Below are 22,876 nucleotides of genomic sequence, written 5' to 3' on the forward strand. Positions count from 1 at the left end.
GGCCTTCCTGAAGAGCATGAGGTCGGTGCAAGAGTGAATCTCCAACGGAAAAGTATTCCACAGTCTAGGGGCGAGAGTAGAAAATTTGTAGCCGCCCTGTCGTACTCGTTTGAATACAGGGATGGTGAGAAGTGAGAGGTGGGCAGATCGGACGTTCCGGGAGGGGATGTGCCTAGATATCAGAGTCTTGATAAATTTGGGATTGTTGCAGTGCAGAGATTTGAAGGTAAGACAGCCCGCCTTAAAGGCACAACGTTGAGGAATTGGAAGCCAGTGAAGTTTCCTAAGCAGTGAGGTTGATGGCTGCCATCTAGGTTGGTGGAGGATCAGTCTGGCTGCCTGATTTTGGGCCATCTGTAGCCCGTAAGTAGGTACATAGGCATGCCCAAGTAGATGGAGTTAGCATAGTCTAAGAGAGACAAATCAGAAGCGACCACCACTTGGATCAGGGCTTCCTGTGTAAGGAACCAATGTATTTTTTGTATCTTCCGTAGTTGAAAGAAGCATTTATAAATGACGGTACCGACCTGTATTTTTAATGAAAGGTCATCATTAAGGGTGACGCCTAGTGTTTTAGCTGAGGGGGAGGGGGACCTAGCTCAAGTGGCCAGTAGTGAGGGCCACAAAATTTAGGGCTATCCCCAGTAAGAACAAGTTCCGTCTTACCAGGATTTAGCTTCAGATGGTTGTGGTCCATCCATTGTTGTATGTGTAGCATGGTGGCATGAAATTCGACTATGTAGCTGTGTGAATTGTCTATCATAAAGACTAGTTGCAGATCATCTGCATAATTAAAGACTGGCGTGTTCCTGTCTTTGAGGAAATGGATCAGGGGAAAGACGTAAAGGTTAAATAGGAGGTGAGAAAGAGCGGAGCCCTGTGGGACACCGCAGTTGGTGTTACGCGTGGGGGCCAAAAAGTGATCGGGCGTACAGCCTGGGAAAGATCCTCCAAAAAAGAGGAAAGCCAACAGGCCGCTGTACCTAAAATGCCCGCTTGTTCGACACGGTCGACCAAAATAGCATGGTCGACCGTGTCGAATGCGGCAGAAAGATCCAGCAGCACCAGAACCTGGAGGGAACGTTTATCTGCGCTGTCACGGAGAGTGTCCGGGACAGCCAAAACTACAGTCTCCGTAGAGTGGTCTGGTCGGAAGCCTGCCTGATAGGAATTAAGGTATTTGGATTCTTCCAGAAATACAGACAAGCATCTGGCTACATGGGTTTCTAACATTTTAGCCAAGAACGGGAGTAAAGAGGTGGGGTGGTAGTTGGCTGAAAGTGTAGGATCAGCATTAGGCTTTTTCAATAGAGGAACTACAATGGCTTTTTTAAAAGCTTTAGGTACTTGACCAGTAGTAAGTGAGTCATTAAGTAGTGTGAGTGCCGGGCCCGGATAGACTGATAAACTGTCCTTAAGAATGTGGGGTGGGCAGCAGTCGGAAGGAGCTCCTGATTTAACTTAAACAAGGAGCTCCTGAAATATCTCAGTACTAATCAGGGGAAAGCTGCTAAGAGCGCAGGTGTTACCATGTGTGGGCCCTGCGGTCGGCATGGGGGCATGTAGAGGAATACTGGCTTTAATGTTAATAATTTTTTCAATGAAATGTTCATTGAGAGAGTTGCACAGGGTTTGGGAGGGCGTGACCTTTGTGAGGATCCTGTCTGGGTTGGTCAGTTCATTCATGATAACAAAGATTTCTTTGGAGCTTTTATTAGTGTTAAGAATACGTGAAGAGAAGTGGGCGGCTTTTGTTGTAATGATAGCCTTCATGTATTCTTTCCGGGCTGAGGTGCACAGGAGTTTTTTGTTGAGACAGTATTCCCGTCGCCATTGCCTCTCAAGTTGGCGCAAGGCCAGTTTCTGGATTTTAAGTTCTGGAGAGAACCATCATTGGGCGTCGGCACGTCTAGCTAATTTGACTTTCCTGAAGGGTGTGTGCTTATTGCTGGCCTCAAGAAGTCATTGGGAGGAGTTAGCTTCGGCGACATTAATGTCATTGCTCGGAGGTGGGGCGGTGTTAGTTAGAGTATCCAGAAAGTCTTTTTAATTAATAGCATTCCATTTCCTGGCAAGGCCGCCTTAACCAGTTTTGGTTTTGCAAAAAGTCAGAAGAATGAGCATGAATTTTAGAAGATAGTGATCGGACCAAACACAGGGGTCGATAGTAGGAGTGGAAATGGACATGCCACTGGTCCAGACTTGGTCTAAAATGTGTCCCTTCGAATGGGTAGGAGAGGAGATCTGTTGAGTATAGTTGAGGTTTGTAAGTAGGTCAGACAGCTCGGTAGATTGACGACCTTGATAAGGGTCATTGTACCAATAGTTGAGGTCACCTATCAGGAAAATTTTAGCGTGGTCGGTGGCGAGTCTCGCCTATCTGCTCGCTAAGTGAGAGGGGAAAGTGTTATAGCCAATATGCATCTGTGCATGATACAATGAATGGAAATAAATTGTGACTAAAGTGTACCAGTGGCACAACGCCTCATCTTTATTGCACATTTTCATCACGTTCAATTCGGATACGCTAGTTCAAATGAAAGTTGGGGCAGGCAGCGGACTTTTCCCCTAAATATCAACCTAGTGAGGACGCAGACAGTGGTGAAGATTAGCATGCCCTTTATTCTCCCTGTACCCTGCATATATGCCTCACATTTGGGATCGGGACTCGGAAGTAGCAGAATTAATAGTCTAGTGTGCTTAGATGACACCATTATTCGTCCTCTAGCTCCAACTGGGGTACAATGATTGCTTGATTAAATACACTAACACAATAAAAAAAAACGTAATCATAATCATGCAAAAAAGCAAAATCGTGGTAATGAGTAATAAGTGTGTGAAATGGGAATTGGTCAGTTGATAGTAAGAATATTGACTGTTGTACGTCATTTGTTTGCTTTTTCACTATTCCTTCCAGCTTAAAACGGCACATATTCTTATCAATGTTTACCACAAGGGTACATTGTACAAAGATTGGCCTAACAAAACTATAAAGAAATGTGTTTGCCATGGTGTGTGCTCAATACCATAATGCTATGGGAACAAAAATAAATATTATGAATTCAAAGTGCGATGCTCCACATAGTGGGCTCCTGAAGTGGCTACAATTCCAAATATGTAGAAGCTATCGAAATAAAAAAAAAGTCAAATCAAAAATAATTAAACAGTCAGTATGTTCTGACTGATCTGCAGATGTGGGCTTGGAAACATGAGTAATGCAGGCCTTTCTTCTGCAGGACAGACAGAGGACAGCATGTTATTTTGCCTGGTGCACTGACAATCCTCACACCCTTCTGTCTTAACAATTGTCAAAATGTCAATCATCTGTATGTATCCTATGTCAGCCAGGGGCTCATGCCAAGCTTGTAAAAACCCCAGTGTCTACCTATAGCATAATCTCAGTCTGCTCGCACAGCTCAGGGTGGTAACAAAGGGAATCTTTTTTAATGCAGGTAACTGTAGCACATCCTTCCATCAGTGCTCCAGATCCCAAAGCCATCACTGTGTGCAACCTTGTGAGTGCAAAGAAGGGCTGTGCCAGTTTCAGTCCCTTTGTACTGCCAACTATTCTATTTCTTCAGTTGATACCCTTTTTTTTAACTTTAGTTTTAGTTTGTTTTTAGTTTTGTCAGCAATAGCAACAACTTAACAAAGCAGATGGACAAGACTCCAAGAACGCTATCATGTCCTTGGTCATTTATGTCTTAATCATCTAGTAAAGTTCAAAGACTATGGTCACACACCTATCAAAAGCATTTACTATTGTAATATGCAACCCTAACTTGACTTGGACTACATCAAAGATATCCACTTATTTAATATATCACCGTTCAGCAATGGAGAGGTAATCCTTAAAAGGGTACCATATAAAGGGTACCCCGGAGATCCGTCTAACTCCCAACTACTTAGGATTCATAAAAAAGCTTAAAACACTACTCTTTTAATTTGGTTGCCCATCCCCTCAGCTGTCCTCAGCGCGGAGATACCCCATTTGGGGTGATTCAGGCGCTTTATAAATGACGTAAATAAAAATAAATAAATATATCATGTGGGTGTGCTGATAACGGTTGTAGTGTTGAATATACTTCACCAGTGTCATTGCAGAAAGCCACCTCTTTTAGCCAATCTTGTATCCGTGGGAGGGGATCTTTCAGGCAAATCATCGCCACTTGGAGTTTAGCCAATAGAAAAAGCGTACCTGTCAGCTCTCACAGATATCAGAAGGTCAACATCATATCCAAGAAACAAAGCCTTTGGTGGAAGATCAATGGTAACCTACATATTGTGTATTATTGGTTATCATCTTCCAATAATCTTGAGACTCTGTGAAATGCCATATAAATTGAATAAAGTCTGTACATGAGTAGATCATAGAGGGCTTCTCATTGAATCAAGCCTGTGTAACAGTGGCGTAACACAGGCCCCCGCATTCACCGCGGTGTGCGGGAGGGGGGCCCGAGCTGCACGGGCTCCCTCAGCACAGTACTTTCGCCCGAGAGTTCTTGATAAAATTCGGAGTGGGGGCCCCTCCATGCATCTTGCAGGGGGGCCCCCTCAAATTTCGTTTCGCCACTGCTGTGTGAGTGTACCGGAGTAATGCACATTCAATTCACAACTTTAAAATGTAGGAACTTTTTTCTAAAATTCATTGAAATCATGTGCATCTGTGCAAGTTTCTGCTTGCCTACAGTTATATCTAAATAATTCTCCCATGATCTGTGAGCATGGTGCTGAGCAATTGCACAGGAAGCTGTGAACATATTATACAACTTGGAAGCGCCTCTGCAGGTATCTTGAAGAAGTATCATTTGTGTCAGTGATGTATATTCTGGTGGTTCAATTAAAATCAAATTAAATGTGATATCAGACTATGTGATATCAGGGTGTGCAGCAAGTGACAGTGGCAGTTTTTGCTGCTTTGGCATGTGTATTTAGGGTCTACAATGTCAAGAGTCTGCGTGGGCAACGCCTGAGTCTATAAAGTCAACAGGTGTGCACGTTCAGTGGACAGCTTTACATAGATTACAATGTGGAGGTGGGAATTATCATGGCGGGCAATTCAAGGTTCACAGGGCAAGTGCATAGCATAAGTGGGAGAAGTTTCAGTATTGAAAGTATCAATCGGCAGTGCTGCTGTGACGATTGTCAATGCCCAGTGTCACGGTGGCCACTGACAGGCTCTGTAGTGTGTGTCAGTATGCAGTGTTGGTTTCTGAGTGAGTAGTGTCACAGTAGACAATATTGGTAGCCTGCATCAAAGTGCAAAGTTAAAATGTTCAGTATCAGAGAGTGCATTGTCAGTGGGTAGTGGGTAGTGCCAGTGTTAGCAGTGTGAGCCTCAGCTCTTCGAGCTTCTAAAATAAGATGGTATGTAGCGTCATGGTGGGTCTACTCTGTCAATTGTCAGTGTCAGGTTCAGCAGTGTCACGGTCTGTAGTGTCAGGCTGTGCAGCAAGAGGGTGTATAGTGAAATGTTCTTCAATCCTGAAGACGACAATGACTGGTGGGCAGCATCAGGGTGTGAAGTGCAAGCAACAGCTGTGTCAGAGGGCACTGTGCCAAGGTATACAGGGTAAGGGACTTATGTGTCAAGGTAGGCACTGTCAACAGGTGGCATTTCAGTGTTCAGTATTAAGATCCGCATTGTCAGTTGGCAGAGTCAGGGTCTGTGGGGTCATTTGTCAATGCCAGGTGCTATAGTGTTAGAGTGCGCAGTCCTAGGGTAGGTAAAGTGAGTGGAAGCAGTGTCAGGTGTTGCAGTTATGGAGTGTGTAGTTTAAAGGTTTTACAACGGGCAAGGTCAGTGTTCACTATCAGGTGAGAAGAGTTATGGACATTGTATCGTATTGGAGTGTGTAGTGCCCAGATGGGAATTTTCAATATGTCAGAGAGAGAGACAGAGCGAGAGAGAGAGAGAGAGAGAGTGTGTGGCTGTGGCAGTTGATATGTGTTTCAGTGAGCACCAGTCTGTTTGACTGAGTGTGTATCTGTATTTGTGAGTGAGATAATGTTACATTTTTCTTAACAATTACATTCTTTTTATGAAGCCCAGAATGTTTAAAGAGCAGTGAAATAAATGAGGCATGGCCGGATTCAACACCGATGACACTTCTTTTGAAATAAAAAAAGTAAAGTGTTGTATGAAAGTACTCTCTCTCCTGAAGCACAGTACAACATGGCACTTTCCATGCTTCATTGCTTAGAGGACATGGACCATTTGTGGTTTCAATCTTTGCAATGTGTAGGTTGTGTTCGCCTATTTGAGCTATTGGCTTTGTCAACGTTTTACTGCCATGCTGTATTGCATTAACTAAGATGGGCTTCAATCTAGCTTTTTCTATACGAATTCATTAAAATTCTGAAATACCCTGCAATTTCACCTGTTGTTTGGGTATTATTGTATTCAGCAATTATCAACGGGTATACATTTTAACATAACATTTATCTTATGCCCTAAAATAGGAAAGTCAACATAGATGGAGAACTGGAACAATGATGGGTATTTAGATACAACTGTTTTGTCATGTTGAAAAGTGTAACACAATAAAGTGTTACTCTTCCTCCCTCAACTTGTCTCCTGCAGGATGTTTTCATAGGGTACCTAAATTATCACTCGGGCAGGCAAGGCTCAATGTTCTGTGATTGTGGTTATTCTCCACTGAGTACATACAACTAATAACCACAAATAAATCCCACCAGTGATTTGCAAAGCCTCGTTCTGAACTCTCACAACCCGGCTGTACTTTCGTAGCCTTAACCAGAGATCTAATTTAGTGAAGTCTGTCACGTTTTCCTTTCCTAAAACATTGATTCCGGTAGCAACAAAGGCCTATCATCTCAAGAACCTGGGCGAGTGAGTAAACCTTGCCCCAAACAAAATGAAACCAACGGGATGGAAGAATGGCTCTGTTGATGCCCCACAACGGATCTGTTTTTCACATGCGTGTTTTCAATTAGACAGCTAATAAGTGCTAACCGAATTAAGGTCTTTATACAAACCTGCAAAACAAAACAGTGTGTAAAAGGACACACCAAAGCCTTTAATTACAATAGCCGTTGATAATTTAGCCACCCATCTGTCCAGAAAACCAGACAGACACAAATTATCCTCAGTTCAGAGAGAGTGGTCTGTGAGTATAATATCTCCAGAAGCAATCGGTGGAAAAGACCTGCTAATCTCCAAGCCTACAAATGATTAAATGGTTTAAAGAGCGCATTATTCGCACAAGAGTTTGAATCGGTCCATTGCTTGCTCTCGTTCAGCATTCTCAACCAAGCGGCCTCAAAACAAAGCTGCGCTTCATCGACTCCCCCTTTGATGGAGGCATTACGCAGCGCCCCATTGGCGCGGTACTTACGTAAAGAGGTACTTCAGTGCAGCTCAGCTCCATCGCTTCGGCATCTAGACAGAAAAGAAATGAATACAGTTACTGCGCATTGAGACTCGGCCATTGATGCCGTCTGAAGCACGCGCAGCAGGGCCAGCCAGCGCGAGAGGAGCCCGCCCCGTCACGGCAACGGCAGCAAGGCCGCGAGCGCTTGTGGAGGCGCGAGCCCCGCTCAGTGAATGCTTCGCTTATTGTGAGTGCATGTCCGACATACGGCGCAGGATTAATCCCTGCCTCCTTAACAGGGTGCCCGGATTGTGAACAGAGTTTCACCCCAGCAGGGGAACAGGACGTTCAACCTAAAAGCCTCAAAAGGTCCTGCACCCCCCCTCCCCCCACACTCATACCAGTTTAAGGTGTCAGAACACTTTACATACGTTGCACGGAGACAATCATACATGTGTAAATGAGTGAATAGGAAATGTTACATAAAACAGAGGCCTACAAGGTGTAGGAGTCACATGTCATCTATACTGGGAGGCAGTACAGTTGGTCTACAAAAGCAAAAATTCTGAATTTAAAATGTAACACCATTGTTAGGGGTTTTCTTTAATAATAAGAATTGATTTATACCCAAATGAACCCTTTTGGCAATATTAGGATAATTAACGACTGGGCAAAAAAACATGTGTCTGTAATATATTCCTTGCAGTTTGAATGCAGCTCTTTGACACAGTTAATAGCTCACTGCTCTATATTAGGATTTTAACTTTTAAACTACAAGTAACAAAATGATCTCTCTGACAAAAGCAATAACCCATTGACCTATTTATAGTGTATGCACTTTGTGATCTGAATGAGATGCGTTCTTTGCAGCAGACATATTAACCCTCTCGCTATGATGAGTCAAAACTTCCACTACCAGACAAAGCTCTGGTCTCTCTACAGGGAGAATATTAGTCACCGGAGTTATCGTGACAATTTTATTGATGCTTGAAAGTTGCTGGAACGTGGCATCTGGTGCTTTTAAAACAATAAATATGGCGCCCCACCCCAAGTAAGCGCCCGGTGCGGTGGCACCAATCGCACCGCCCTAGCGCTGGCCCTGCATGCACGCATCTAGGGGCTCCCAGTGGTATCCAGCAGGGCCACAAATATCAAAGGTACGATACAGTGACACACAGGTGGGACGGGCCCACTGCACCCCAATTATTTCACTACTCAACAATGGGCACTACAGTCACACCAGAGTTCAGGGTTGGGCGAGGCCCACTGAACCCCAATTATTTCACTACTCAACAGTGGGCTTTACATCACACCTGAGCTAAGGGGTTGGGAGATTCCCACTGAACCCAAATTATTTCACTAGTCAACCGTGGACACGCAGGGACATGAAGGGCCCACTGTACCCCATATATTTCAGTAATCTACAATAAGCAGTGCACGCACAACAGAGTTTGAGGGTTCGACTGAACTCCAATGATTTCACTACCCTGCAATGGGCAGTAAAAGGACACAGGGTGTGAGGGGCACACTGCCCCCAGTTATTCACTACCCATCACTGGACAGGGTTGTCTGTTTCTCTTGCTTGCATTACTATCGAACAGGTGACCAACCTGGAAGGACAAGAGCTGTTGGTCACTGAGTTTACATACCTATGCTTGTGTGAACAGAGCAAATATCAGATTATGGCATCCAATCAAACTTTAATTCAGTGTATTATCCCGTAGCGATTATAAATAAAACATTTTTTATGCTAAACAGTGGAAATCATAAAGACAAGAGTGAAGGTCAGTGCATGCAGTGGTGTAAGAGCAAATCACGTGTACATGTAACTGACACTAACGAGGGACTAGCTTCTTGGTGTGGTATTAAGGCCTCTTCTGGGTCCCATCTTTCCCTTCCCTATGCCCTTTCCTCCTAGGATCATGTACTTTACACTTTACTACAGTGGCAGACTTGCCTCCAGGAATAATGCCCGCTGAGACCATTCCAAAAGACATTTTCTTGGACTCACTGCTCAACTTTTTCCTATTTACTTTTGTTTATCCACCTTCTAAAATGCCCTGCTAGTGGTCCCATAAGTTTGCTTTCCTATTAACTGAAGTCTTACAGGAAAGGCAGCTGCATTCTCCACCACATCTCCAGTGAATGGTTTCTCTGCAGGAAGGACCCTAACGCCAGAAGCTCTCATGAACTCGTCTAGCTATTGCGCTCATTCTCCTTATGCGACATACACAAGCACTCGCTGTTATATATTCTTTGTCACCCATTACTTTTATGTTGATTAACTGCTGTGTTTCCCCTTGTTGTGTTTCCAGCAAGGGTGTCACATGCTGATGGCTCTGGCTCTACAATTGTTGTGCAATGTTTTTGTTTTTTCAGGGGTGACAGAAATGTCCAGTTTTCATTCCGCAGCAGATGGGGTTTGAACCTAGATTTGTTTTTGAATCTGCCCAAAGCACTATTAAATTACGATTTAAAAGACTTCACTAAAAAATGTCTACATTTGCCCTAGGAGCCATAAGTTTTTGCAGACCAAAGGTAGAGGTGGGAGAGCCACTGAGAGCTCGAGGTCCTCTTGGATCCTCAAGCCGAGAGCGAGCTGAGCTCATTATGTGGCTTCTGCCTGACACTCTCACTGGAATGTAATGCGTGAAGCATGAACGACAAATAATTAATCCATACTAATATTATACAGAGAGAGCCCCTACCTTTGAGGCGGGTAATCTCAGTAACCACAGCACTAATCACAACAACCAATACAGCGTTGGAAAGGGCAGTTGCAGCAGAAGGGCATAGGCTATGCAGACGGCCACCATATACATTTAAAGGTAAAAGAACCGTGCCACCAAAGTAGTCCCTTGTGGGCGTGTCTGCGTTCTGCTGTGGGCGTGTGCTGGGGGCGTGACAAACGCTGGGGGCGTGTGGTATGTTCCGCCTTTCATGCCATGTGAGTCGTAATTGTGCCGCATCAAGGGGCACGCTGGGGGCGTGACACGCTGGGGCCGTGACAAACGCTGTGGACGTGTGTCCACGCTGTGGGCGTGTGTCCGCCTTTCATGCCCTGTGAAGTGCCAATTACGCAATTGCGCCGCATCAAGGGGCACACTGGGCGTGTGACAAACACTGGGGGCGTGTGCTACGTTCCGCACTTCATGCCATCTGGGTCGTACATTATTCAGATCGTCTGCTGTGGCCGTGTGCTCGGGGCGTCACAAAGGGGTTCACCTCGAAGCATGGTAAGTAACCATTCGCAAGACTTCCTTGGGGGACTGCCCGTTGTCTCACACATACTGGGGGTGCTGAATGCAGTGTGTGCCTTAGCCTGGGTGCGTCGGAAAGGGCCGAACGTAGTGTGTGGCTTGGCCTGGGTGCGTCTAAAAAGCACTCGGGTCGAAGAGCGTCGGTGTGGGTCATAAAAAAATAAGAACAGCGGGAAACAATCATTCAAGACTCACACAATTCTAACTGTTAGATGGTCGCCGCTGGCCCTCAAGCGGGGGCACACGCGACTGAGCGTGTCTGCGGGGACAATTACTGCAGCCTCTCATGCGCGCTGTTACTGAACTATCACATTAAACCAAATTACACGCGCCTGCTAACATCAGCCAGGGCTGTAGCCGGGCTCAGGTGGTGGATCACTACACTAATTACATGCGCCTGCTAACATGAACCAGGGCTGCAGCTGGGCCTCAAGCGGGGGGACACGCGTATGACCGTGTCTGAATACACACATTACACACATTCTATTTCATACCCGGACAACGTCGGGACGGGCTGCTATCTTTGATATAAAACAGGAGAACAAGATATGGATCTAATGGCTTAATCGCACAATGGGACACTAGAAATCCTGGGATCAATCCCAGCTTGCTTGCTTGACCAACTTGTGAAATCCTAGGCTAATGTTTAATTTTGGCAAACCACCTTCTTTACATTAGTACATAAGAGAGAACTTTTAAACACTTGAGTTGAGGATTTGTGCTGTACAAAAATATCCTGTGCTTGGTTCAAAAGACTATTAACTTACTCCATCTATCATTAGAATCTAGGCAACATATAGAGTACACATTATAAAAAATTGCATTTTAGTTCACTAATGGCATTGTCGTGCGTGGGGTATGGGTGTTTCAATGTTGATGTTTAAAACTATCATTTTTAATAAACGCCTCTTTACTCAGTGTTCTAATTTTATTTACTAGGGATGTTGAAGATAACACTTTTAATGAATTTTGAAGAGACTATAACTGTTTTACAGGATATCTGTTGCATGATTTCCATTTTTTTTTGTAAATCTATTTTTATTGCAGCAAATTAGGTGGTACAAACAAGGCATTAGCATCAATCCCCTCGGTGTCCGATATATCCATTATTTTTCTGTACTTGTTCCACACAGCCGTTTAGCTCACACCCCGGAGGTCGAGCGGCGCAACCGGTAATGAAAACTCGTGTAAGGAGATATAGTATGCCTCCGTAGCATCTGGGTGTCCTTGAAATGGCAATGCTACTTTCCAGCTCACCTTGTCTTGCCCCCACGCACAGTTCCTAGTGGGATCAGTAAATATACTTCTGCATTGCTGTCCAACAATCTTCCCCCGTTCCTGTTGCATGATTTCCATGACAAACATTTTCATAGCTCAGTTCATGCACGGGCTCACAGAGCCAGAGCTGACCCGTGGCTCGGCTCTGGCTCAGTTCTCCCTGTTAATTTGTTGCCTCATCCCCTCCACAAAGCGGTTGCTTGCTATGGTCAGGACTTATGCAAAAACAACAACTGAGAGACAAATTGCAGAACAATGTATGGGGTGAATGTATGACATTGTTCTGCATTCTGTCCATCAATTGTTCTTTTTGCATTTGTCACCCCGAGTGGAACGGGTATGCTCAGACGTAGGTCCCGTGCTCTCCATACCACTAGAGTCAAACTATCCTGGTTGATGAGGGCTGAAAGCCTGAAACCAGTCCTAGGATGCTTGTTTCCAGTCCAGGGAGGACCTGGCCTGGCAGTTCGGGCTGGACTGTTCCCAGTGGGTGCAGGGTCATGACTGATTTGCATATGGCTGGGTCCAAACTGGAACGGCATGGTGAGCAAAAAAACAATGGATTTAGGTCTAGATCTCTGTACTGGGGTGAATGTGTGACCTTATTCTGCATTCTATCCATCAATCGTTCTTTTTGCACATGCTCAGGTCTTAGGCAGCTTCTTCTATATGAACTTTCCTGAGGTTCACCTCACTGGAAGTATTACCCCAAAAGATCCTACATTCCCTGTTTATGCCATGTTGTGGAACACAAACTATCATCACAAGTGACCCATTGCACTGAAGGCACCCAAGAAAAAGAGTCGTGGCAATAACAACCTATGGCTTTGCAAACAGATAACTCTTCTGCCTTCACATTAAGATGAAAACTGCCTTTTACTGCCTGACACTCTAATATTCACATAAGACAAAACAGCTAATGGCCATATCCATCGCCCATTACTATACCAGAGCGCAGCAATAAACCACCTATCACCAATTAAACAGGCACAGATCAACTGAAGAGATCTGCCATATATCGCTGGCCAATGGAAGGCTCTAATTTAGTCCAACACTGCAGGACCTGGCTAGCAACATACTACGGCCACTTCTGGGCATCTCATAATGACAACTAGATTTGGAACAATATTAACCAAGTCCATCCCAGCAGATCTCTCCACCGCTGCTCCCTTCAAACTACGTATGCTCAGGACCATAAACTTTACACACAACTTCTCTGAATAGACAACCCAGTACATTAACCAGCCGGGTGGGCTATGAACCTAAGAAATGCCAAAAAGGGACCTGCAGACCTGCTCACAGCTTTCAGCTTACTGAAACCCATGACCTGCCCACCTATCTCGAACACTTCTTTATCCATCACACTGCTAATTGTGGCATAGCATGACATGATGACTGCACTGCATGGGCCATCACGCAAAGCATGGAAACACTTCCCACATAGGAAATAAAGCAAAGGCAACTCTTATTAAAACACATACTCTACACTGTGTAACGTGCTATCCATGTAGGCAAGCGCTTCAACACCCCACAAAGTGGTAGTAAGCGCTATATTAATGTTGCAATACAATACAATACAATGATTCTCAAAGTACATATTTAGAACAGAGGAGCACACATTTAGATTGAGCTCAGCAATGACGAAGTGGACACCAAATCCAATGCTCGTCTCCTGGGGTTTTGGTTAACATGCTGACTTTTATCGATCACAGAGGTGAGCAACTTGAAAAAAATGCACAATTTGTTGACCACTATCGTAATGTGCCCATGTTTGTGTGCAAACAAACTTCTGTGGACAGAGTACAGGTCTTGCCGAGATTATAAGGTCACACAATCTATTTTGTGTAAACACCACATCAGGGGGACACAAGATAGGACTTTGTTTTCATTTCCTTGTCTCTGGCTTGACCCCTGCGTACCCCCATCACACTGTGGTTAATGGAACAGTTTAAATTGTAATTATTATTTCTGATTGCACACCTCATCACTCAAATTGCACCACAAATTGCATGCGTAAAATGGCCACTTCACCAATTGCAGATTCTACTCGTTAGACAGAAGTATTCTTTTCACATTTACACATTCCAGAAATTTGGCCAGATAAAAGGAGAATGATTTCAGATTATCGTGTATGGTAGACAGACCTCTAGGAGAATCAATAGTACATTCAATCCATTCGTGTTTACCACAGTGAATGGACTTTTTCATCCTAGGCCTTATTACAATTTCCTCGTTAACTCCTGGGGGATGTTCTTTAACTTCAGCTGGGGGGAGCTTTTTCTGCTCCCACAATGCTGGGGTATGTAAGTGGGCGAGGGTCAGGCCCAGCAGTTGTCTGCATCTCCTTCAGTTCTCCTCTGGAGTCTGGTCCGGGCTCTGCCTGCTCTGCAATAGAATGAGCGCCGGTGTCCAAAGCTCTGCTTAGAAGCCCTAGTGCGCTATAAGTGTCAGCGCCCCGAATGATAAGGCTGTGGAGTGAATAATAAGGCTGGAGAGTCCAGAAACCACCCCAGGCTTCTTTAATCCTCTACCAGACACCAGAAAAGGCAGTGAAGCAGTCCGATTGGCATCGAGATCCTTACGCCCCTTTAGGGTGCAGGGATGTGCAGTGCTGTGGTTGCAGAATGACTTATGGAAGGACCTGGGTGAGGCGTGTGAGGTTTTGGCATGTGCTGCAGACATGTTGCAGTGTGTGGGCTGTTGGTGTGTCTCTGTGTGTGTGGGCGAGGGGTGCCGTGTGTGTTTATTTTTTATGGTGTGTTTGTTTTTAATGGGGGCGCATTTTTCTGTTTAGTATGTACTGTGTACAGCAGAATGCCTCCCACAGTTTCTTGTTGCTCATCTATGTTTGGGGGAAATGGCCTTTACAACGCAGCGTTACGCAACCGTGCCTTTTCCTCGCAAGCTATACAGTGCTTGCCTTAACCACGCATATGCGTGGCAGGGAGAGGAACCAGAAGGATCACTGCTGGAAGGACTGAGGTTTTCCGGTGACGCTAGAGAGCAGTAAGGAGCAGAAAGGACTGAGGACTGAGGGGCAGCGGCGGCCGCGGAGAGCTGCAAAAGAAAGCAAAGAAAGCAAAAAAGACTCGAGAAAGCTGTAAAGAGCTGTTGGAGCCGCGGGAGCCGCGGAAGTCGCGGGAGAGGAATCCGCGGCAGGAGAGGAATCCGGGCATACTCCGGCAAATTCGGGAGACAGCGGTACATACCACCGCCGAGCCCGAGCACAGCCCGGTGGTGCTAGTGAGCCGCCTGAAGCGCCTGAAGCGCCTGAGGCGCCTGAATCGCCCAGACAGTGGAGCGCCGAGCTGTGGCGAGGCTGAGGTGGACCAGGGGAGATTTACGGCTGTGGCAGTAACAGACCCCCCCTGTATAGTAGTGAGGAAGCGAGGAAGCGGAGCAGCAAGGACGAGATTTGATCCGCCACCCGTGAGTACCAGCCCTACAGAAATTCCCCTCCCCCTGGAGCAGACCATAAAGACCATAAAGAAAAAAAAAAAAAAAAGAGAAAGGGAATAAAAGGGAATTGAAGGACTTGGAACACCCATAGGAGGTGTAGACTGTATAGGTCCTAGGACCCCCCCGCTAAAAGTCTCCGACGGCAGATGTTTATACCCCTGTAATACCCCTGTAATACCTGTAATAGCCTCTATAGTCCCAGAGCTGGGTGATTTGCCAACCTGTCAATTTGCCATCTGCCAACTGAAGGTCACACTGCTGCAAGCTTCTATTTGAGCTGAGCAGGGTTGACACTGGGAACAATTCGGCAGAGCCTGGTGACAGCGGTACCAATGACATTAGCATTGGTGTAGGTATTGCCAATAAACTGTGTGACGGTTCTGGTCATTTTGGTTTGGGCTTACAGAGGAAACAAGCATACAGGCTGGAGCAAATGGAGGGAACCTATTGAGGATGTATTAAGACGGTGCTACAGCAGAGTGAGCACAGAGGTAAACAGGAAACATGAACCAATCGTGGACCGACATTGTTTGGACAACTCCCTCTCTGGCTCAAACTAAATAATAGGACATTAGTAATTATTATTTTTTTTTTTTAAATAATCATCTGGGGTTGACGCACCAACTATAACATCAGCAGTACAGAATTCTGTATTTAATAAAAAGTTAACTGAGGATGCGTTCTGGGAAGGAAAGATCAACTGGTTCCCTGACAAAGCGGAGCGGAAAACTCAAGTACCGAACGTACCAAAAAAAGTAAAAGCACAATTAAAAGGACTAAACCAAACACTAATCTCACCAATTGCTCGGATGTTCGAAAGATCGACTAAAATACCACAGAATTTCGACTTCCTGGTAGATCCGGCCGGAGTACTTATGTCAATGGAATCAGACACAAGCAAAAACCAATTACAGACCCCAATTGAACCAATAAATATCCTAGAAGGAAGAAAAAGGATAGTATCAGATACCGGCGATGAAAATAATATCATAAGTGAGATAAAACAAAAGGACTCATTATGTGAAACCATAGACCTAAAAAGGGAGCTACCAGATCTTAGCCCATCGCAGCCAATACAAGCAGAAGGAAGGAATATGGATATAAGTGGGACGGAAGAGATAACACAAAACTTGCAACTACAAGAATATTTTGCAGGAACAGCATTTAGGGATATCCCAATACCATTAGAAGTTAAAATTGAGATAACGAAAAAGCGGAAACAAGTAGACGCAACTAATACTGACATAATGCATAAGGTAGTAGTGGAATCCACACCATTAAAAAAACTTGGAAACGGCAATGAAATAATAGATGGAAATCAAGAATATCCCATCCCTAAACTTTTCAATTTCTCGGAACACGATGGGGTCCTAAATTATGTAAAAGCAGATTGTACCATCTCAAAGGGAACAAATGTTGAAGATTGTACCATCTCAAAGGGAACAAATGTTGAAAGTAGAGGCCAATGTGAACACACTGCATATGGTATAGGTAACTATGATCATTTAGCAAAAAAGAAAAAGTTGAACGTAGATCATCACATTGAGGAAATGGCTTATATAAACCATCCTACTAAGACAAATTTTGAACAAACTACAAAAAATACTAAAATAAATACTATAAGTCAAGATCTAGGAGCCACATGGGATATATTTTACCAAACCTCAACACTAACTTTAGAGGCATTGACATATCAGTCAAACAAAATGGATACACAAATTGAAATACTCGGAGTAATGGCCAATGCAGTTAGCGGAATAGACCGAAAATTATCAGAATTAAACAACTTAATTACCAAAGCCCAAAAAAATGCAGCTTCCAACTACTTTGAATGCGCTTGCGAACCAATCATAAACAAACTTTCAACAATCCCAGAAGTAGTAAACACCATACTGGAAGACGTCAAAGACTTAGTACTCAAAAAACACGATATTAAAAAAGAGGAGGTAGCTCACTCTCCAGACAATAAACGTGAACTCCTTAGTAACTCTGGAGGAAACCAATTAGAACTAGTGAAAGGTAATGAACCGAGGTTAATAGAAAAAAGAATAGCTCAGAATGTGGAAATGGAATTAAGAATGAAAACTAAGCAAGAGACCCAAGGAAAGATAAACACGAACAAGGAAAATTATCAAGTTCAAAAAATAACGAAGAGACAAAGGAAAAAAATTCGTAAGGCAAGAAATAAGGCAAAAAATGAAAATATAGTAAAAGTATATCCTAATTTGGAGCAGTTAGGAGAAACGAACCACGAAGGATCAATCCTAGAAGAATCTGGAATAGAAAGTATTGAGGAACTGGGGACCCAGCTCGAAAGGGTGGACAGTAATGAAAAATATTATGACATCTTTAATAGGTCGGCAAAAGTCCAGATAGATAAAAAACTACATGCAACCGATACAACTACGTTAAAAGACACCATGGATCAACAACAGCTGACCCAAAGGCAAACCAAATACAATAAAAAACAACACCAAGACGAAAGAATTCAAGGTGGAAAATTAACAAGTGGTCAAAAAGGTAATGGATGTATATCTTGGAGCGATGTAAGTGAAATACAAAGTAATATGAAGGAAAAAAAGAACGAGTTCATCTCATCAGAATCTAAGACTATAGTAAAGGGGGAAAAAAATCACTCAATTGCAAGTCTACAGAGAACAATTCGACAAGATCAAAATAACTTGTTGAACCCAATCGCAAATTTCCAGCAACAAAGAAATCATCCAGATCCTACAGAGCAACAATTAGGAGAAGCTGCGGCTAATACAATTTCAATGGAAAAAAAAGGGAACGACATTAAAGGCTACAAATGTAGCAAGGAAGAACTAATTATCACAAAACTTGGTCGAGAAAAGCAAATTATTTATAAAAGCTATCAAAATGGTGACATAAAAAAGACAGACTCGTTACCATTTAAGATGACACCTCAAATAATCTTTACACCACTATATGACTCAAGAGGCAAAGGCGACATTCTGAATAGAAGTAATATTCTACAACTAATGAAATCAATACCTTCATTACAAAAAGTAACAACGAAAGATATTGAAACTGTGGGCTTTGCGCAAAATCCGGAAGGCACCCAACCGCTAACACTCTTAACTGTAAATACAGTCTCCTTAGTAGATCAAATCATGAAGGAACAAGAAGTCTTTCAAAATTGGGGGATAAAAATCAGTCAACCAATGCCCAAACCTTATCCGAGTCCGTTTATAAAGGAAGAACTTCCAAGAAAAAATTGTAAAGAGATAATGAGCAACCCAGTGTATTCAATATTAAAAAACCCCCAAGGTAGCACACACCGGGAGGATGAAAAATGCATGGAAGAAATAAAAACTGTAGAAACAAAACAAATAAACGAAAACTGGATTAGGGTAGCGCTATACGAGCACTGACAGGATAGAAACGAACAAAAAATAGATCAACGGAGGGACGATCTACAACCGATGAGAATATGTTCCTGGAACATAAATGGATTATGCAAAAAAATAAAAAATGCCCAAATAGACTCCTTGTCAAATCTCTATCAAATCATATTACTACAGGAGACATGGGAAATTAACCCTTTTTTTCTACAAGGATATAAGGGTTACTACGTGCCTGCAATTAGATATTGCAAATTTGGACGTCCTTGCGGAGGATTGGCAATATTTATTATGATTGACTTGCAAATCGAACATGAACAGTTGGACACAAAAAACTCAAATATTCAAGCAGTTAAGATAAAATATGTAACTAGTGAGCAAAAAATTTGAAATACGTTAATACTGATTAACATATATATTCCTCCAAAGCACTCATCACGGAAGAATATTAGTGTTGCTCTAGCAGGATTTCTTTTGGAGCAAATAATACTTGACCCGACTGCTAACTTTCTGGTGACGGGGGATTTTAATATAAATTTGCTGATACAATTAACACGGGACGATTTCATCCAGTCTCAAAATTACGAATGGTCGATCCCGGAACAAACGCTTGACCTTAGCATAATTACTAAAGAAAATCCAATTGGAACAAAATTATTGAAGGATGTGGAAGCATTGGGACTTAGAGTATTAAATGGCAGGTTTTCAACCGACCAACCTGCTGGCTGGTCATTTCAAACGGAGAAATCAAAATCAAGAATAGATTTTACATTGTTATCCATAAACATTTTTGAAAAAATTGCCTCCTATAGATTAAAAAAAGTGAATGAGAGCGACCATAGCCAACAAATATTAGAAATGGAAATGGCATTTACAAAACACCAAAGGTACTTAACTACATATGGTCAGATCGATACGATCAACCATAAGAAATTTATTTGGAAACCGGACAATAAAGATGACATGGAAAGAAAGGCCCAAAAATTAGTTCAAGAGTGCTTTAAAGAACGGTTAACTCAGTCCGCACTTCAGCAATGGGAACAATTTACAAAGAAAGTAGTCCAATTGAATGAGGTTACTTCAAGAAATAGGAAAAATCAACAGATTACAATGAAAAGAAGGGACACTAGTATTAACCTTCCATATACGATAAAAAAAGTCAGGCGGATTCGTAATAAACTGAGGAAGCAGTTAACAAGGGTCCCAAACAACGAAGAAACTCGAAAACAACTTAAAAACACCAACAGCACCTTGAGGAAATTATTGTGGAATGAAAAAAATAAAATCCGGCAGGAGTTATGGACAAAAATCTTCCACGCAAGTAATCAAGCAAATTCCAGGGAATTTTGGAAAATTATCAATGGCTTGAATAGACCTAATAAACTTGTGGTAGCTTTGCCAATAACGGAAGAGGACTGGATACATTTCCTCAAAAAGACCCTAGACGCTGAATCGCAACCTAAGCCTCAGGGTGACAAACAGACAATGAAGCTCGATAAAAACCAAGAAATTGAACTGGTAAATGCTTTCTCGAACACTGAAGTAGTCAATTTAATAAAGAGACAAAAGGATGGAGCACCAGGACCTAATGGGATTCCATTTGCACTCTATAAGGAGGATCCTGATTTATGAACAACCTATCTGACAAAGGTATATAATGTAGTTGTCAGAACAAGGCAAATACCAGAATCCTGGAGAGGATCTTTAATATCTCCCATTTACAAAAAGGGCAATTGGCAACTACCCGAGAACTACCGCTTGATTACTCTTCAGGACACGGACGCAAAACTATTTGCAGGTATTTTATTAGCAAATTTATCAGATTGGGTCGAAAGAAAGCAAATACTACCTCCAAACCAAACCGGGTTCATCAAAGGACTAGGAACGACAACAAATATTTTAACCCTATCTGTATTAATGGATAAAGCCCTTCTAGCAAAACAGTCCCTATATTTTTGTTTCATTGATTTTAAAGCGGCTTTCGATCTTGTAAATAGGAATCTTTTATGGAAAAAACTTGAGGTCTATGGAATTCCGGACTCGCTTCTAAACCTTATCCAATTATTATATTCTGAAAACTGGGTCAGGGTGAGGATTGGTGATGGCCGAGCATTATCCCAAAAAATACGGGTGTCACGAGGATTAAAGCAGGGTTGTGTCCTTGCCCCACTACTTTTTAACCTATTTATAGCCGATCTCACCATTGCACTAAATGAAGTTAACTCACATCCACCGAGGCTAGCAGGAAAACATATATCAAATTTGCTGTACGCGGATGATGTTGTGCTGCTGAGCCAGACTAAAGTGGGGCTGCAAAGACTAATTGATCGAACATCGAGATACGCAACAGACAATCAGATGGTAATAAATGAGGCAAAGACAAAAATAATGGTAGTTACAAAGAACAGAAAAAAGAAAAACAAATGGATGTTGGAACAAACTCAGCTAGAGCAGGTTGATAACTATCGGTATCTCGGCGTGTTATTTAATGATAGTGGAAGTTTTCTACCACAGAGGAAAGATATCACTAGGAAAGCAAATAGTTTGGTGACTGCATTTAGAACCATACAAAAGAAGTTAACTACACTATCATATGGTCCCTTATTAAAAATCATATCTGCTAAATTATTACCAACTCTGACATATGGCTCCGAAGTCTTAAATGGAAAAGATGCACAGATAATTAACAACGCAGTGGCGAAAACCTACAAGATATTATTCCACCTACCGGGTAATGCCTCACAAGCACAGGTGAGGTTGGAGTTTGGGATAAACAATCAGCATTATGCCCGGAAAGGTCAAATTCTGAAAGCCTGGTATCGTATAAAAAATGACCTTGACAATCAATTATCTCGAACATTATGGCAAGAAGTAAAAGACAACCGGAAACTACAAGCATGGGCATATTTAAAAGAAGCAAAAGAAGAATTTGGGATAATATCAATTTTTAAAAGAACAATTAATAAATTGACTATCCATCTCTCATTGATGAAAGACAAAGAATTATTGGTAAAAAGAAGGCACGCATGGCCAATTATTAATGGATACAAAAAAAAGCAAATCCAAAATTATCTGGAAACTCCTTGGTCACAGCAAAGCAAACAAACTTTTATAAGAGTACGTTTTGGTGTTTGGCCTGGTTTGTGTCATCGGCCACTATGGAAGACTCCTGAGGACAATACGATATGTAGGTTGTGTAAATGTGGTCAAGAAGAAATTTTACATCTGCTATGTCTGTGCCCTGCAATAGAGTCGGAAAGGAAAGTTATCCTTAAGAGATTATGTAATGCTCGAGGAATAAGAACATGCAGACAAGCGTTAATTGTATGTCTAAATCCGAATGATGTATTAATGAATTCTGCATTTGTAAAATTTTTATCTGTGATTGACAAAAATATTAAGGACAGCATTATTTAGGTTTCTCCTTTTTAAATTATATAATGCTAGAATAATTAAGTGTATGGTGTTTTAAACTTTTTACTGCCGATGATATTCTTTTAAAAAAAATGTACTTTTGTAAGATTTTAATTAATCAAACAAATAAACTTGACTGACTGACTGCTGGAAGGACTGGGACTTGGGGAAGTAAGTTGGGCTGGGACTTGGGGGCTATAGGTTTTATGGGAGGGAGCCTGTCTTAGGGCTCTGGGTGGGGGGCTGCGGTCGGGGTAGGTTTTAGGGCAGAGGGCTGAGTTTTTGCACTCATGGCTGGGCGGAACGGGCAGTTTTCAGGGCAGGGGGCAGTTGTTAGTGCGCAGGGGTGGTCGGAGTAGTTTATTTAATGGGGGTCAGGATTTTAGGTCTTAGGGCAGTGGAAGGGGTAGTTTTGAGGACAGCAAGGTGGTACGTTGTAGGGCTCAGGGCAGGGGGGCTGGGGTCAGGCAGTTTTTGGCAGGGGGCAGGGTTTTAGGCCTAAGGGGGGGAAGGGGAAGGTAGTTTTAAGGACAGCGCAAAGTAGGTTTTAGGACTTAGGGTGGGGGGTGGTGAGGTAGGGGGATAGGATTTTAGGCCTTAGGGTGGGGAGGTGGGGTCAGGGTTGTGGTAATCTTTACTATGCAAATCCCATTACCAATCATACCTTTACCACGAAATTGCATGATAAAAGCTTGAACGGTGGAAACAGTGCTAACGAACAGTAAAGGAGGAGGAATACATAAGGAAACAAAATAACTGGCATAAT

The 22,876-nt window shown here is 42.9% G+C and overlaps 1 protein-coding gene across 1 annotated transcript in view; it reads right to left on the reverse strand.

Annotated features, from left to right (window-relative positions):
• Positions 1–22,876, reverse strand: part of ARHGEF28 (Rho guanine nucleotide exchange factor 28) — a 1,107,856-nt gene that overhangs the window by 855,710 nt on the left and 229,270 nt on the right. The window contains exon 2 of the mRNA XM_078675262.1: positions 7,359–7,402. Within this exon, the coding sequence (XP_078531388.1) occupies positions 7,359–7,391 (33 nt within the window). The 5' untranslated portion in view covers positions 7,392–7,402. The remainder of the gene's footprint in view (positions 1–7,358; positions 7,403–22,876) is intronic.

This window comes from Lissotriton helveticus, chromosome 2_1 (assembly GCF_964261635.1).
Source record: "Lissotriton helveticus chromosome 2_1, aLisHel1.1, whole genome shotgun sequence".
Classification (NCBI taxonomy): Eukaryota; Metazoa; Chordata; class Amphibia; order Caudata; family Salamandridae; genus Lissotriton; species Lissotriton helveticus.